Raw genomic sequence first — 16,838 nt, 5'->3', positions numbered from 1 at the left:
GTGATGTGTCAAATTAGGCCATGCCTATGAATCAATATTTGACCTTAAAACAACCGACTGAACTACATCAGCTCTAGTTATCAGTAACAGACCTACAGAGGCGTTTCAAAACAAAGAAATGTCACCAGAATAATTGTCCTCATGACCCTGACCTGACCCTGACCCTGACCCTTTTTTTTTTTTTTTTTGTGTATTGTCTTGTTTGGTTCTTGATTTATGAATTTCTTTGTAATTTATTTACCTAATATTCTCCTCACCAGTCGCTTGCAAGTTAGAGATGATCAGAGTGAGAGGTGGGTCACAATATTTTCAGGAAGATGGGGATGATCTTGGAAACAGGGGATTCAAAACGGCATGACTGAATTTATTTAAAGTACATTTTTATTTTATTTTCTTTCTTTCTTTCTTTCCTTCTTTCTTTTATTTTTTTATTTAACTTTTATTTAAATTTTCTTAATTTAATTTTGTGCACAACTTCATTCTTATGGTCTTTTATAATCTCAGATTTCTTCTTTTACATCTGTGTTTTGACCTCCTTACCCTGTTTCCATTTTCTCTAACCCTGACCATTCATAACTGTAACCTTGACCTTGACCTTGACCTTGACCGATTTAAAGTAACCCTCTAATGGAGCGGTAAAACTTACATTTCGTCACACTGTTAAAATAATCGCCTCAGTCATTTTTTTTCAAAATCATGTCCTCATGACGCCGGCCACCTTTGGTAAAATCGCCTACATTCTCAGTTGATCAGTTCATGTCCCTTTAAGGTGATGGCCTATGTTAAGTGTGTGACACTGTTGGTGAAGATTTTTGTGTTTCCTGAAAAACTTGAAAAAATGAGTTAGGCGATTATTTTAACAGGGTGACGATTTTGAGTTTGTTGTTGTTGTTGACTCTTCCCGAGGGTCCCTATATTTAATATAATTTGGAATTTGTTTTTGTCATATTTTTCATTCTGATCAATATTGTCTAAATTTTTTTTTACTTTACCTCCCCCCCCCCTCCACTTTTTTTAATTGATTTTAGAGAGAAAGGAGCACATTTAACAACCCTGCTTTAACTTGCATAAGATACAACCTGTGCCTGTGCATGGTAACCTTTCTCTTTGACCCCTAACCCTCACCCTGACCCACCCTAACCCTTACCCACCCTTCGCCTGCCCTGACCCTACCCTCCCCCTGACCCTGACCCTCCACCTGACCCTGACCCAGCCCGAGCTTAAATCTGTCCAAAATCATCCAGTGACTGTTGAAGATGTTTCCATGTTTTCTAAAGCCTCTACACTGATAGTCATTATTCTTACTAACTGAATGTATCTGAGAAACGTCCTCATCGTTAAATCCAGTTTTTATAAAAACTGAAGATAAAATAAATGCATCAGCTGATGAACTGAAGTGGATCAACTCTGACCATCATGTTGATAATCTCTTTAACATTTTGAGTCAGTCATAAACTCTGTTTGGAGAACCTGTGACCAGAACCCTGGTTCTTCCTTTGACTTGACTCCAGCTGCTGATTCTTCTTCTGATCTCTGTCAGACGTTGGTTCTTATCTCCTGCTGCCGAGGTTAACGAGTCCTTGAGAGGTTGATTCAGTTAGACCTGCAGCAATCAATGCACTGAGTTGCAGATATCTTCTATGATCTGTTAAGTCAGACTTGCTGTGGAAGTAGCCCCAGACGTTTAGAGATCATTGTTGGCTGAAGCCTGATACTGATCAGATCATTTTAGAAAAGCCTGAATCATCCCAGATACCAATCAGGACGTCTCTAATTTACCACATGCTTCAGTTTCTTCAGTTTCTTCAGTTCTCCTGTACATCCAGAGTAAACGTTGATCATCACAGACAAAACCAGAGATGTTAAAATAAATATGGGACCAGAGTGGAAGAGAAAGTCACACATGATCAACCTGATGAAGAATTAGAAAGAGTCAGAAACAAGAACTTTCTAATGTGACATATGTGAGTTGTGCTCATCCAATAAGAACCAGAAGATCTATAAATATATATAAATATAGAGAATGGATTTAATTTAGATCAGAAACCTGCAGCTGCTTTAAAAGCACAGGTACTGAAACTATTAAACACCTGAGACGTGACGCATGTTTGGACAACACACTCTCACTTCTGCTTTCAGACAAAACTCAGCTTCTGTCTCATACACAGGAGGTCAAAAGGTCAAGACTGGTGCAAAGTCAAATAAGATAAGATAAGATGAGACTTTATTCATCCCCGTGGGGAAATTAGGGCGTAACAGCGGCAGGAAACAACAGTGCAAGATGCAGAAGGTACAAAAAAATAGAATAGAATAAAAATAGAATACGGCCAACAAATATGTTATGTACAGAAAATATTTACATATTGCATCAAAGAGATTCACAGTGTCTGGTCTGAGTTAAAACAACCAATTTGGATTGAGGAGTTAAGGAGGGGGTTAAATATATATATATATGTTGACATTCATGAAGTAGTTATAACTGGTGTTGAGACACCACACTGACTTTATACACGATCCTTCCTCATGATAGCTCTACAACTGCAAAATGAATAAGACTGAAAAAAAAGTATTGTAAATATCTGTAACGTGTGAATCAAACGTATTAATTATATTAAATAATAATAATACGTTTTATTTAGAGAGGACTCAGAGCTGACGAGGAGGGCTTCTGTTTAACTGCTGAGTGCATTAGAGTATATTAAATTAATACTACGTTGGGGAAAGTGTGAGGAATGTGGTCAAGTCATTTTGGATAAATGGATAAAACCAAACTAGGAGATGGTGGAGTTTCTCTGAGAAATCAAACAGCGTGATGCTGGCCGTAAGCTGCTCCCTCCTTCTGCTCTAAATCAATGTGAAAGCCATCGTGTCCTGTTCTGCTTGACTGTGCAATAACGACGCAGCTGAAGAGAAACGACCTACGAGAGCAGCTCTCACCTCCAAACCAGCAGACTGCTGCTCCTGCACGGCTTCCAGTCGCTCATTTACACTTTAAAAGCTTTTCTACCAGACTGATGATGAGAGGGTTTACTTTTTACATATTTGTGTAAAGACATTTAACAGTGGACTGGAGAGTGAACCACGTGGTGAGATGACTGCACAGTGACTCCCAGTCAGTGGATCTTGAGTATTGATTGAGTTATTATTGTCAGAGTCGTATCAGAGAACACTAACAGTCTGTTTGCTAACCGGCGTGTGTCAGTGTAACCTGCTGGTTTAACGTACATACAAACACATATCTGATGCCAGTCTTCTACAGATGGTGGTAAATGTGTCTCTGTGTGATCGCCCCAGAGTGAGAGGACTCATCAGATATTCAGTCTCTGACCAACACTGGCTGAACATCATCACTTCTCTCATGTGTTCACCTCTAAGAGCTCTGGGATCAGATTTCATCAGATCAGGATCTCAACGACAGGTTCAACATACTGATGACATTACTGCTGCACGCCGTCCCTGCAGAATGAAGAAGAGGTCACCAGGTCACAAAGAGCCGATAGTGCCTTGACACCTTTAATACACATTAAAGTAATTTATCTGACACCCATAACCATAAAAAGAAAGGTCAGCCATGAGTCACCTTCAGCTCCTGCAGCACCTGACACAAATGAAAGGACGGCGCCACTGTTTTATCTTATTGAAATCCATTTTAATTCACACTGCTGCGGATCATTTCCTTCCCTCCAGACGGAGAAACGTGTTTCAGAAAGCTTCAAAGGAGGCAACATTTTACCAGAAGGTTGTGGTGTCGTGTCCTTCCCTCAGGTGTAGACCAGTCTCTCTCAGAGGTCTCTGGTCTCTACTCCACCTAGCTCTATCTTATAACATCCAGCAACAACATCTGAAGTAGATCAATAGATATTCAGATGAAGAGCTTTTTTCTTCTCTTACATTTGGATGAAAGCTTTAGAGAAAAGCTTTGTTTCTTCATTTCTTCCGTTTTCCTGATCAGATGTTTCTTTAATAATAAATGAATCTGATTTAGCAGCAGAAGCAGTAGATGTTCACAGTGACTGCTCCATTTGACAGTGTTGGATCATGCAGTTTTAATTTGTGGCCTCCAGCTCCGGTCGTGAGTTCATTTCTCTGCACACATCACCTGCTGTTTCCTGCAGGACAGATTCCTACTGGTGCAAATGACATGATGTCAGCCGTGTGCTTTATACAGTAGGGTGCTAAAGGTTTAGACCGGGGTGTCAAACATATGGCCCGTGGGTTATTCAGTAACGTCTGTTCCTAATTTATCCACAGAGGCTCTCTCTGTTTTAGTCAGAGTTGTAACAAACCTGGTTTAGACACGAGATGTCAAGGATTTATCTGACGTCCATTCATTCAGCAGCAGCAGCAACAAAAAGTCCCAGAATACTTCTCTAGAGGAGCTCAGTACAGAAACAAATAAACCATCAGTGAAGTGACCTTTGACTGAGTCAGTGTCTGTCGGCAGCAGAGATCTTCTGGTGACTGAAGCTTTGAACCAAACTAAACCTGACAGACTGAACAAACTCCTCATGATCAGCTGATCATTAAGGAGGATGACATGAACTCAACATTCATGTGTTCATTTACAGCTGGATGTGATGGATTTAATGAGGGAAAACCTCTTAATCAGTCTTTGGACCCGCATGAACAAAGTTCAGGTGCTGCAGGTTAGAGGACAATAGATTTTACTTGTTTATTTTAAAGAGCATTAGTGATATGTTGTCGCCTTACATACTGTCTATAAACTAGACCTGCTACAGACCAGTGGACTAGTCCATTAGTGGACTTCACTGCTGTACCGTGACTCATCATGTGGACTAGTCACTGATCACATGACCATAACAACATGGCTGCCTCCTAGAAGACAGGTGAGCCCAGTGGGTCATTGGTTCATTAAGTGTGTAGAAATACTTCACTAAAGATGAAGCCCATACTACCGTGACATGTCAGTCCTGAAATACAACTAAAGTACTACTGCAAACAAGACATGCTAAGGCTAACGCTAGCAGAGGAACGGTCCAAATCCTCTGGACAGCAGTCAGTTAACAACTTGACCAAACGTCCTGTGGTAACAGAGAGAAGGAGGCTGCACATCAACTATCTGATAAAGTTATTAGACCTTTAGCTGCTACACTATCCCATCTAACAACACGCTGTGGAGGACTATTAAATGCTACTGATGGTGCTGAGGTGCTGCCTGTTTTTATACAGACTATACATATCTGCAGCTCACAGTATGTAGCACATGAGCTGTCTGTTCTCAGCAGATGATTCAGGTCAACAATAGAGATTTATTACTTTCTACTGTGACCTCATCAGAGACTAGTCCGTGTTCACTTTAATAAATCTGAACTGACACAGTTGTTTTATGTTTTTGTTTTTTTTGTCTTTCAACAGATTGTCTTCCGGAAGATCAGTGATGTCAAACGTGAGGAAGAGGAGATGCTGAAAAGGAAGAACGAGGCTCCTCTGAACCTCCCTCCAGACCACCCGGTCCGACGACTTTTCCAGCGTTTCCGGCAGCAGAGGGAAGCCCGGCTTGCTGCAGAGCGGGTCAGTCAGGGCCCTGGTGATGTGGAGAAAGGTGTTGTTCACCCAGAGCCTTCCAGAGGACCAGAGATCCTGGCCTCCACCAGTATCGCCATGGTAGCCGAGAGCCCAGCCACACCCACCACCTCCTCCACATCCTCTTCCTCCAGGACCTCCAGTAGAGTCATGCTCAACACTCCCATCACCCAAAACGGAAACCTGACAAGCTGCAAATCCGCAGAGCCCCCCAAAGCTAAAGGCTGGGGACGATTCAAAGAGTCAGTGGTGAAAGCCGAGTCCTGGAGCAGCGTCTCCAAGGCCGAATCCATGGAGACACTTCCCGATAGAACTAAGTCTCACAACGAGATGTCCCTCAAGAAAACCGACTCCTGCGACAGCGGTATCACAAAGAGTGACCTCCGCTTAGACAACGTCGGCGATGCCAGAACACCGCAGGAGAGGAGTCCAGTCCAGTCTGACGAAAAGAGAGTCTTTTGTCCGATACCGGAGCAGAGCCTGCAAGCCTCCTTCCTGGAGCTGAAACAAGAACTAAGAGGAGACATCAAATCTCTGAACAGTCGCATGGCAGCTCTGGAGACTCAGCTGGCAGAGATGCTTCGACTTCTCAGATCTAGAAAATCGTCTGGCTCCTTTTTCGAGATATCTCGGCCACCTTCCCCAGACTCTGATAGGGACAGTGTTTCTTAAGCTGGATGCGGACTCAGCGGTACTGAGCCTCCAGATACTGTAGCACAGAAGAGTTGCTTACTGCCGTGTGAAGCTGAGCACGGCGGTCAATGATGATATCACTCAGACGACAACAGCACTTTGAGTTAAAGACTGAAACCAGAATGAGGATGAAGCTAATTCTTACTCTTTAGAGTCTTGGCATTCACGATGGCACCTTCGAATCTCAGGAGGTTTGAAACCTTCAGACCTTCATATGATATTGGCAATAATAAGAGATGGCTTTAATGTTGTTGTTTTAACTGTGACTTTGGCACTGTGATGGAGGAGGAAGCTGTGTTAATAAGGCTAAGGGTTGGGTTTTACTGCAGTGAAGGTCCAGGTTCAGTCTGGTAGCACTGACGTCATATCAAAGCGACACTCAGCGTTAATCAAACGTCAGGAGGCTCCTGAACCTGAGAGACTCTGTCGACCAGACTTCAGCTGGCTCTTTGTTCAGGTTAACTGACATTAGTAGGTAATTTGGATAATAACGAAGAAATGATCAGAATATCTTCACGTTGACACAAACTAAACACTGTGTGTGCAGACTTAGAGGGAACTCACTGAAGCGTTTTCTACGTCCAGAATTAATATGAAAGTGAAGATCTGGGACTCAGTGTTTCTGGCGTTCATGTTTAATTCTTGAACAGTTGAGTGAGTCCTCTGGATTTTTAAATTGATTTTATAAAATTGCATGTTGGAGTCTCTTTAAGGCCTCCCAATCCAAGCGGTCATCTAGTACCTTCACTTATAAAGGATGCATGTTTTAGATGGTAACTCTGATTCATCCGATGCCTGAATGCATCTGGACTTAAGTGGAACATGTAAACCTAAGTTACCATAGACATATAAGCTTTGATTAAGAAATGTTTAAAGATATGAAATGATATACATTAACTAAAATATCTGCAAGTGACATTGAGACCTGAGCCCCAGAGAGTATCAGCCTCTGATACGTGTTCCAGGACTTTAGATTTAGTCTTAGCAATATCAAGTATTCTCATTATCACCATTTTGCTCATAATGTAGTTTGATTTAAATATGCAAATGAGGCAAATGAGGCACATCTTAGGTCTTGGGTCATAGTTATGTGGAACGCTCTCGAGGGACTGCTGCGAGGCAACGTTCACGTGACAGCACTGGAGCTGTTGTGTCCTTTGTACAGTAGCAGTCTCTAGAGAGTCTGGCAGCAGCGTTGCTGTTTGGGCTCGACTTGTTTCCCTTGTCTGGGTAAAGACTCAGACGTGTCTTCTGTCTTATCTGGTAGTTTGACATAGCAAGAAGAGGCAGACTCTTTTTTTTCTGGGTGGGTATTTTATCCAAAGAATGCTTCAAAACTGGATAGATGACAACAGCTGAGATGTGATTGAAACCCTAGCCCTAGCCCTGATCCACGTCCCACATGGAAATCAGATCCTATACAACATGAGATGTCTGTGAAGGTTCTCAGTAATCTAGGTCATGGTACATCCAAAAGGGTTAAAGACGTATTTGACGTGGAATATGTGTCAGTTCTGAACTGGTTTCAACTTTTGGTCTGAGCAATAAGAATCCTGGATTTGTCTCATTATGCACTCGCCTCAGGACACTGTTAACGTTACAGAGACCACCCTCATTTGTTCTGGGATGTAGTTCAGTTGCTGAGGGAGAAACACTCTGGATTTACAACCAACAACCATGGTGCAGAAGCACCACGAATTACAATAACAGCCTCATTCATTAACATTTCACCACAAGGGGCAGAAAGACCCAAAGACCCAAAGACCACAGGGGCAGAAAGACTAAGACTAAAAGTGTATTTTAGTCTTAAAGGTGAGGCCAGGGTTTCGATGTGTTCAGGGCGTATGTCGGTCAGTGCCTCCGTGGGGAGAAACAAACCTCTCCTCAGACCTTTTTGCCTCTTTGTTGTCATTTTATGAGCCTGCTGCTTTGTTAGCTTCTGTTAGCTTGGTTTGTTGCTGCTGGTCCTGGATGATAATTCATCCCTCTCTAAACTGCTGGACAGATAGTTGGGTTACTACGTCTCGTCTGCAGAGCAAACATGACGAACAAAGACGTTCAGTAAACAGCAGCTTTTATTCTGGTCGTGTCTGGACAGTGACAGCAGACACTGTTTGTTCGCTCTACTGTTAAATGTGGGCGAGCCATGATGAAGTGTCCTTGGGCGGGACAGTGAACCCACCGTTGGTCCGTCTGGCAGGCAGCACCGTACATGGCAGCTTTCACCATTAATGTTTAGACATGTGAGTGATTGAGAAACACTGTGAAGCTCTTTGGTTACTGCTGAGACTGAGAAGTGGAACGATGTTGAATCAAACTGTGATGGAGCAGGAGTAATGTCCTGTTGAATGGGGGGGGGGGGCTCCATCAGAGTTTCAGTAAATCATTCATTCATTGATTCATAGCCATCCGTGTAGAAACACATCAGTTTTAGTTGTTTCTCTCTCAGGTTCACATCCAGCGTCTCCCTTCAGTCATCCTGACAGGACTAATCCTAATGTATTTCCTTCTGGAGGGCGAAGTAAAATTTTATTGGCGTCTTACATAATCTACTCTCAGCTCTGGTAGAAGCCCCAGCGGCTGACTGCACATAAACCTTTTCATATTGAGTAAGGACTTGTTCAGAGGAGATGCAGCCTGGTTCCATGTAGGTTGTTGTAGCTGATGGATCCTGGATGAAGTGTGCTTCCACGTGACCCATCTGCAATAATAAACTTTCTCCACATTTTGTCATATATATTTAATATTTCTCACCTCGGTGCCAACATGCATCCTAAGTGGACAGGTCTAAGTTCAGGTGTGAACGCACCCTAAAACACTGAGGACACATCCACGTCTGTCCCGACGTCTTTTTCCTGAGACTGTGATTCAGTCCTAGAAACAGAATGAGATCCGATCAACTCAGGACACATGTGGAGGTTCATGTGTGAACACGGTCAGAGTTTGGATTTACTGCTCATCTCCACCTTCATCAGCCACTTCAAACTTAAAAGAGGAGCTGAGACTAGAGGAAGAGCTGCTCGTCTACTCTGGGTCTGTTTAACATCCAACATCATTTAAATGCAGATTTTACTCAAACCCAGCTGATAGTAAATAATATATCTGGTGTTTAAACATAAAGAATAATGGAGCTTTAAGTTGTGTCATCAGCAAACATGAATAAAAAGAAAACTCTTCTCTGGTGAATCATGACACATTTGTTGCTTTGTTCCTTTTAATCTGAGGAAATGTAACTCTGTGATAATCTGAGGTGATAATCTGAGGTGATAATCTGAGCTGTACCTTTGTCTTGACTTTGGTCTCGTGTGTGTCCTGTGTAGATGTGATAATATATCGTCCTAATATGCAATTCTAGCCGTGTATGCTGTTGTCCCAGAGAGACTGGCTGGTGTGTCTCACGCCACTGTTCACACTGATGCACTTTGTCTGTCCGTGGTCCCTGCATGGCGCTGGTGTCTGAAACTGTGAGGTCTGACTCTAAACTAAACCACCTGTCTGTACGTAACGACCGCTGTCTGTGCATGAAGAGCTCCTCTCTCTCTCTCTTTATCACGTATGCACTGTTTTCACAACCTGGAGGAAAAGCCTGAGAGAAATCCTGCAGTAGTCACAGATGCTTCTTTCTGTTCTTCACCGACTGTCAGGATTTCAACCTGTATCAACACAGAGAGTCTTTATAAAGAAAATCACATCAAATGTCAATAAAATGATTTTATACTTTTACCTGGATCTGTGTCGTTTCATTTCAGCTCTCTTCTCATTGACATGAAACTAGCCTGTTTATAAAGCAACAGCTATGAGACACAAACGTCTTTCCATACGTGTTACTTCTATGTTTGATCAAATCAAACTGATTCAGCCAGCTTCTTCAGATAAGATGTGAAGATGTTTTATTCATCCATCATGACCTCCACCAGAGGATTTATTTTATTACTAATCCATAAATAAAGTCATAACTAATATCACAAGTGACGCAGAACATAAAGATGATATATGATATATTTATCATGTGGTTGATTCAGTGACATGTTGGTAAGAGCAGGTGGAGGTTTGTCTTGGTGCCTCTGGACATTAAGAACAATTGAGAAGTCCCTTAGGACGGAAGCTTTGCAGCTTGATTTGACCTGGATAGCACCTCAAAGAAATGGCTAACCTTTATCTGAATAATGTCTACAGAACATTTCTTCAGACTGAAATATACTAATGTAGAATAAACTATCATAAAATGGAGCTACACTAGTACGTTAAAGTAAGCCTCCTACACTTACTTTACTGACTGGAGCTAAGAACATCATGTGACCACTGTAACCTCTTGTCCTCTGGAGGGTCATGGGGGTCTGGAGCCTATCCCAGCTGTCATTGGTCTAGAGGGGGGGTCCACCCTGGACAGGTCTCCAGTCTATCCCAGCTGTCATTGGTCTAGGGGGGGGGGGTCCACCCTGGACAGGTCTCCAGTCTATCCCAGCTGTCATTGGTCTAGGGGGGTGGGGGGGGGGTCCACCCTGGACAGGTCTCCAGTCTATCCCAGCTGTCATTGGTCTAGAGGGGGCGTCCACCCTGGACAGGTCTCCAGTCTATCCCAGCTGTCATTGGTCTAGGGGGGGGGGTCCACCCTGGACAGGTCTCCAGTCTATCCCAGCTGTCATTGGTCTAGAGGGGGGGTCCACCCTGGACAGGTCTCCAGTCTATCCCAGCTGTCATTGGTCTAGAGGGGGGGTCCACCCTGGACAGGTCTCCAGTCTATCCCAGCTGTCATTGGTCTAGAGGGGGGGTCCCCCTGGACAGGTCTCCAGTCTATCCCAGCTGTCCTTGGTCTAGAGGGGGGGGTCCACCCTGGACAGGTCTCCAGTCTATCACAGGGCTAACACAGAGAGACACTCACACCTACGGCCAATTTAGAATCACCAATGAACCTAACCAGCATGTCTTTGGACGGTGGGAGGAAGCTGGAGGACCTGGAGAGAACCCACGCAGACACAGGGAGAACATGCAGACTACACACAGAAAGGAACCAGTCGGAACATGGATTAGAACCCAGAACCTTCTTGCTGTGAGGCATCAGTGATGACCACCACACCACACCACTGAGCCACCCTCAATACAACAACTGGATGGTCCAGACTGTAGCTGCTGGTTTCCAGCCCCATTCATCCTTACAGCCTTCCTTTAGTCCTTTAGTCCTTTAGTCCTTTAGTCCTTAAGTCCATATAAACTGGGTAACTAACTACTTAGATCACTGGAGGTCTGCAGCAGCTCTCCATGTGTGGGGAGATGTAAGACCAGGATCATCAATCCATCATTGTATTGAACGTCAACCCAATAGGACAGATGGACTAACATCTGGTACATGATCTACCAGCACCACCTCAGTGATCTACCAGCACCACCTCAGTGAACCCCCCCCCCCCCCCCCCCCCCCCCCCCCCCATTAGAGGGGACAGTTAAGGCTCTTTTAGAGTACTGTGGGACATAGACGCTGTAACCTCTGAACATACGCCGTCAAGTATTTGAGTACCTCATCAGTCTGGCTCACTCGGTAACACCTCCATCCAAACACTAGGTGGCGCTGTGTCTGTTTTTCCAGTCATGTTCATTTCTACTTCACTTTCAACAATGGAGAAAGAAACTTAAAGCTAAACCACCTATCAGGATGTACTGTATATGATTAAAGTGGTGCTCAGTTATTATTTGATCATTTTATTAAAGGTGTCCCGTGGAGGTCTTGACCAGCGGTGGCGCTGTGGAGCAAATGTTTATGGATTCACTCTGTTCACCACAGGATATAAAACACATGTTCATTAAAGAGACGGAGAGGATGATGATGATGATGATGATGGATGGTGTTAGAGAATAATAAGGAGCCATTAACGTGGATGTGAAGGTTGAAGCATCAGTTTAAAGTGAATCAGTAACAAACAGAATCTCTCTGAGCTCAACTCATCTTTCTGCTTCTCCTCCTTCTGGAGCTTTTCCAAACCAACAGGGAATCCCTGAACCTCCCCCTCAGAGAGAGAGAGGGAGAGGGAGAGAGAGAGCTTTCTGCAAACAGGCAGCTCCCTCCCTCCTCCTCCTCCTCCTCCTCACCCCTCCCTCTGTCCTTCCACCTCCTCATTTGATGATCTGCATTGCAGTGCCAGCCATCCTCCCCCTCCTCCCCCCTCCTCCCCCCTCCTCTCCTCCTCCCCTCTCCTCTCCTCTCCTCCTCCAGGTTGATCTCTGCAGCAGTGAACAAACTGCAGGGTGATCCTCTGAGTCTGAGACTAAACATGCCTCTACAGCCTCCCTTTGTCTCTCCCTCCTTCCTCCTCCCCCCTCTGCATCTTCTGCATCTATGTGTTCTCTGGTGCCACAGCGCCCTCTACAGAGCAGACAGCAGACAGCCTCCTCCTCATCCCACTGATTACAGCTCCTCATAGCTTTACCCTTGGCAGTAATCACTCACCTTTTAGAACAGGTTTGTATCGTGAGATCCTCAGGCGGGGGGGGGGGGACAAAGTGTATGATGCAGCAGTGGATAAGGACATTAGGAGCCATGTGGAGAGATGGTCTTTCACTTCATTAGATTTCAGTTCGTGAACAGCATCATCCACCACTGCTTTACCTGCCCCCACACCAAGACACCTGAGAAGTAGAAAAGGAGAATAAATGTATTCAAGATAGTGAGCCAATATTACATATCATGTCCTCCTTGTGTCCAGTATCTGCTGTGACCTCCTTGTCACTAAATGTTTCTGGTAACAGCTGATCAGTGGTCTACAGCAGCTTGGAGGAATTTTAGCCCATTCCTCAGAACAGAACCACTTCAGTTCTGAGATGTTGGTGGGTTTCCTCACATCAACTGCTTGCTTCAGGTCCTTCCACAACATTTCTATTGGATTAAGGTCAGGACTTTGACTTGGCCGTTCCTAAACATTCATCTTGTTCTTCTTTAACCGTTCTTTTGTAGAACCACTTGTGTTCTTGGTTCTCGTTGTCTTGCTGCATGACCCAGTTTCTCTTCACATTCAGCTCATGGACAGATGTCCTGACATTTTCTTTTAGAGTTCACTGGTAGAATTCAGAATTCATTGGTCCATCAATGATGACAAGCTGTCCTGGTCCAGATGCAGCAGAACAGGCCCAAACCAGGACATTAGCACCCCCATGTTTGATGGAGGGATGAGGTTCTGATGTTTCATCTCATTTAAACCAAACTATTCTACTTTGGTCTCATCTGTCCACTAAACATTGTCCCAATAGTCTTCTGTCTTGTCCACATGATGTTTAGAAATGTTCTTCTTGGAGAGCAGTGTCTTTGGTTGTTCAGGTTTGTCCATTTAACTGTCCAAACCAAAATGTACTGGTCTGAGCTCTGACCATAGCTGTAATGATGATATTTATATTCAAACTTAATTTACTGTTGCTCCTTATTAGCTGGTGTATGAACTCTGTCTTGACTGGTTGCTGGAGACAGTGAGACCAGTTATTACGCATTAAAACTGACTATAGACCAACTAATGTCAACTAATTATTGAAACTGTAAGAAAACGCTGCACAGAAACGTCCTGTTTCCTCCACCTTGGCTTGTTCTAGGACGTTCCTCTATAATTAGAGACGTCCCTCCTGCTGAGGTCGAGTAAATTCAGTCAGGATTTAGTTCAGAGGAGAAAGAATTAATTTTTCCTTGGAACAAAGTGAAGGTTTAGTGTCAGTCAGGACGTCAGAGGGTCTAATAGGTGACTGGGTTCTGTCTGCAGGCTCCTCCTTCACTGTCCAACTCTTCCACTTACTCAAACCCCCCCCCCCCAAGCCTCAGTAGGGCGGGTGGGGGGGCTTTTTATGAAGGCCCATGTCAGGCGTCATGGCAACAGGTTAAGCCCGCTCCCTGATTGGCTGCTTCTCCTGGGATCACCTTTTGGTGTTCGCAGGCAGAAGTGCTGAGTGGACCCTCCTCTTTTAAAGGCCCCGGCCCCGCCTCTCCTCCACCCCCACCCCACCCCACCCGGCCGGTTCATGGCCTCCTATTATTTAGCACATTTTGTTTTTGCATCCTGGCTGAACCTTCTAGTGTGCAAGGAAAAAACTGCAGCGGGGATCATATATGTGCCTCTGCAGGGACGCTGGGGGCATAACCTAACAAATGTGTGGGGTCAATTGGTAAGGACTGCTTTCTGTTGTGTTCCTTGAGCCGAGGTAGGGAGAACTGCTAAGTTGTGTGCCGAGGCGAGTGGGTGGAGGCGATGGAGAGCCTGGCTGTGACTCCACGCTCCGCTGTTAAACTGCTAACTCTTGAAACTTGATGTATTTCAGAGCCTCACAGTGAGAACTTGGACTCCTGATGAATTTGAGGCAAGTGTTCTGGTTTGTCGGTGCCGTACAGTCGCAGATCTGCTTTTAACAACTCAGTGGTTCCTCTGTCCTCTGATACCTGTCTGAAAAATAAACTTCTCACTTGGATTACTACGCTTTGGGGACGAATGGTTCATTTCCTGCTGAGACAGGCGGCAGGGAGGATTTGTGACGTTGATGATGATGATGATGATGATGATGACGATGATGATGCCAGCTGGTTTGTTAGGTGACTCAGACATTAAGAGTGAGCTCCTCTCGTTAGCTGCTACAGGCCGGACGGACGAGGAGAATGTCAAAGTTACCTGGTACCTGTGACCCTAAGGACGTCGGTAACCGGTCAGTAAGACAAACTGAGGAGGAGGAGGAGGCAGGCTTGGGTGGGAGGGATTAATCCAACAAGGAAAACAAGAGGGGAGGAGAAAACATCTGAAAAGGCAAGTTGTGTGTTTTGAATTAAAGAAGCGTAAAAAGGTAAGGAGGTGAACCTGCTTTAACTAGAAGAGTTGGACAGAGAACCAGTTCAGGTGAGCGAGAGACGTCTGCAGGTAAAGACGAGGTCAGAGACTCTATCTGCAGCTGCTGATCCTCTCAGAGGAGGAGAAGGAGGAGGAGGAGAAGGAGGAGGAAGGGGAGGAGGAGGAGAAGGAGGAGGAGAAGGAGGAGGAGGAGGAAGGGGAGGAGGAGGAGAAGGAGTGTCTCTACAGGAGATGAAGCTGATCAGATGGGCCTGATGAAAGGGAGCAGGGGTAAAGGGGGCGGGGCCACACAAACAATGCCCCCCTCGGTACATTTAACATCGAGCCCCCACAGGCGACAACAATGGCGTCAGCACGGCCTCCACGTCTGAACGTTGCTAGATTTCTCTCTGGCTCGTTGCAGTGTGCTCGAACAGCACAAAAACAATGAGAGGTTTTTTGTTTTTTTCTGTTTTCCATCGAGCTCAGCAGGTCACTGCTCACATAAAGACTCAGGTCGTAGCTCTGCAGCTCTGCAGCTCTGGAGCTCGGGGTGTTGGTTAAAAGTGTCGAGCTGGCGTCTGAAATACTGTGATGGTGCTTCGGTGAGGAGAGTTACTGGTGGAGGTACTGTCCTGCTTTCTAATCCAGGCTGGGGGGGAGAGGGAGGAGGGGGAGGGAGGGAGGGAGGGGGGACTGCAGATGTGCGTGGTGCTGATTGAAGTTTGAAAGGCCCTGAGACGGGAAGGGATTGGTTGGTTGTTTGGCCAGAGGTCACCAGGGGCTCAGATCTACAGTGTGTATTTCCTGTCTTTGTGTATTTATCAGCTGATAGTTCAGTTTAGAACCAGTGATGGGGAACAAGTGATTCATGATTCATTGTTTCCAGAGTGAACACATGTTTTCAGTCTGAGGATGTTTCATGGGATGGCACCAACGTTCACTTATAGCCTTCATTCTCTCTCTCTCTGGTGAGCGCTGGTGTTGACTGACCTGTAGAAAGAGTTTACAGACTTCCAGCGGTTTATTGGAGGAAACAGTCTGAGTGATGTCTGAGGCCACCATTAACACATGTTGGCCTGCTACACTTCCTTATTTAACCTCCAGTGTTATTTTCTCAGAAGGCTTCCAGACGACTTAAGGCTTGACGCCGTCTGCTCTTTGGTTCTATTCAGTCTACTGAGATCAGACAGAAGATAGAAGAGTTCATCTGAGAGGCTTTGCTCAGAGAGTTTCACTAATGTTGACGTTGACGTGAAAGGGTTTGGTCATTCAGAACTAACGTTACTCCTGTATCCTGAATGCAGCTTTCTCTGCAGCACTAACCACGACTTACAGCTGAGGTTTCACTTCTTAAACCATCTGGTGGACATATCAGGATGAATTCATGGGACGGCTGAACATTTTAGGACAATCCATCCAATAGATGTTTCCTTAAAGCTTCATTGGCTTTGTTTTTAAATTCTGATTCACATCTTTACATCTGTACCAGTAAAAAGGTATTTCTTGGACTGTGAGTGCCAGCAAAGCTTTCTGCTATCCTTTCAGAGCAGTAAATGAGTAATAAGCAGGCTTTAGTAAAAGGCTCTGTGGAGGTCCTGGCTCTTAACTGACTGCTGTTCCCACAGGTTTCCCAAGGGGACGCTACTGAGAAGCTGGCTCACCAAGTCGCGGCCCAGGTTGCTGCTGCTGATCGCAGGGTTGAAGAGGCCTCAGGTGACCCTCATGAGGAGGAAAAGGATGAAGCGCACGAAAGTAGCAAAGGCCACGTAAGCGGTAAATATGGCTTATGTTGCATGGAGGAACGCTGAACCC

The 16,838-nt window shown here is 44.9% G+C and overlaps 1 protein-coding gene across 1 annotated transcript in view; it reads left to right on the top strand.

Moving 5' to 3' along the window:
* kcnh1b (potassium voltage-gated channel, subfamily H (eag-related), member 1b) overlaps positions 1–9,934 on the top strand; it is a 39,033-nt gene extending 29,099 nt beyond the window's left edge. The window contains exon 11 of the mRNA XM_084561075.1: positions 5,377–9,934. Coding sequence (XP_084417201.1) covers positions 5,377–6,216 — 840 coding nt within the window. The 3' untranslated portion in view covers positions 6,217–9,934. The remainder of the gene's footprint in view (positions 1–5,376) is intronic.
* The last annotated feature ends 6,904 nt before the right edge of the window (positions 9,935–16,838 follow it).

Source organism: Chelon labrosus, assembly GCF_963514085.1.
Source record: "Chelon labrosus genome assembly, chromosome: 2".
Lineage (NCBI taxonomy): Eukaryota > Metazoa > Chordata > Actinopteri > Mugiliformes > Mugilidae > Chelon > Chelon labrosus.
This window is presented reverse-complemented; position numbering and strand designations above follow the sequence as displayed.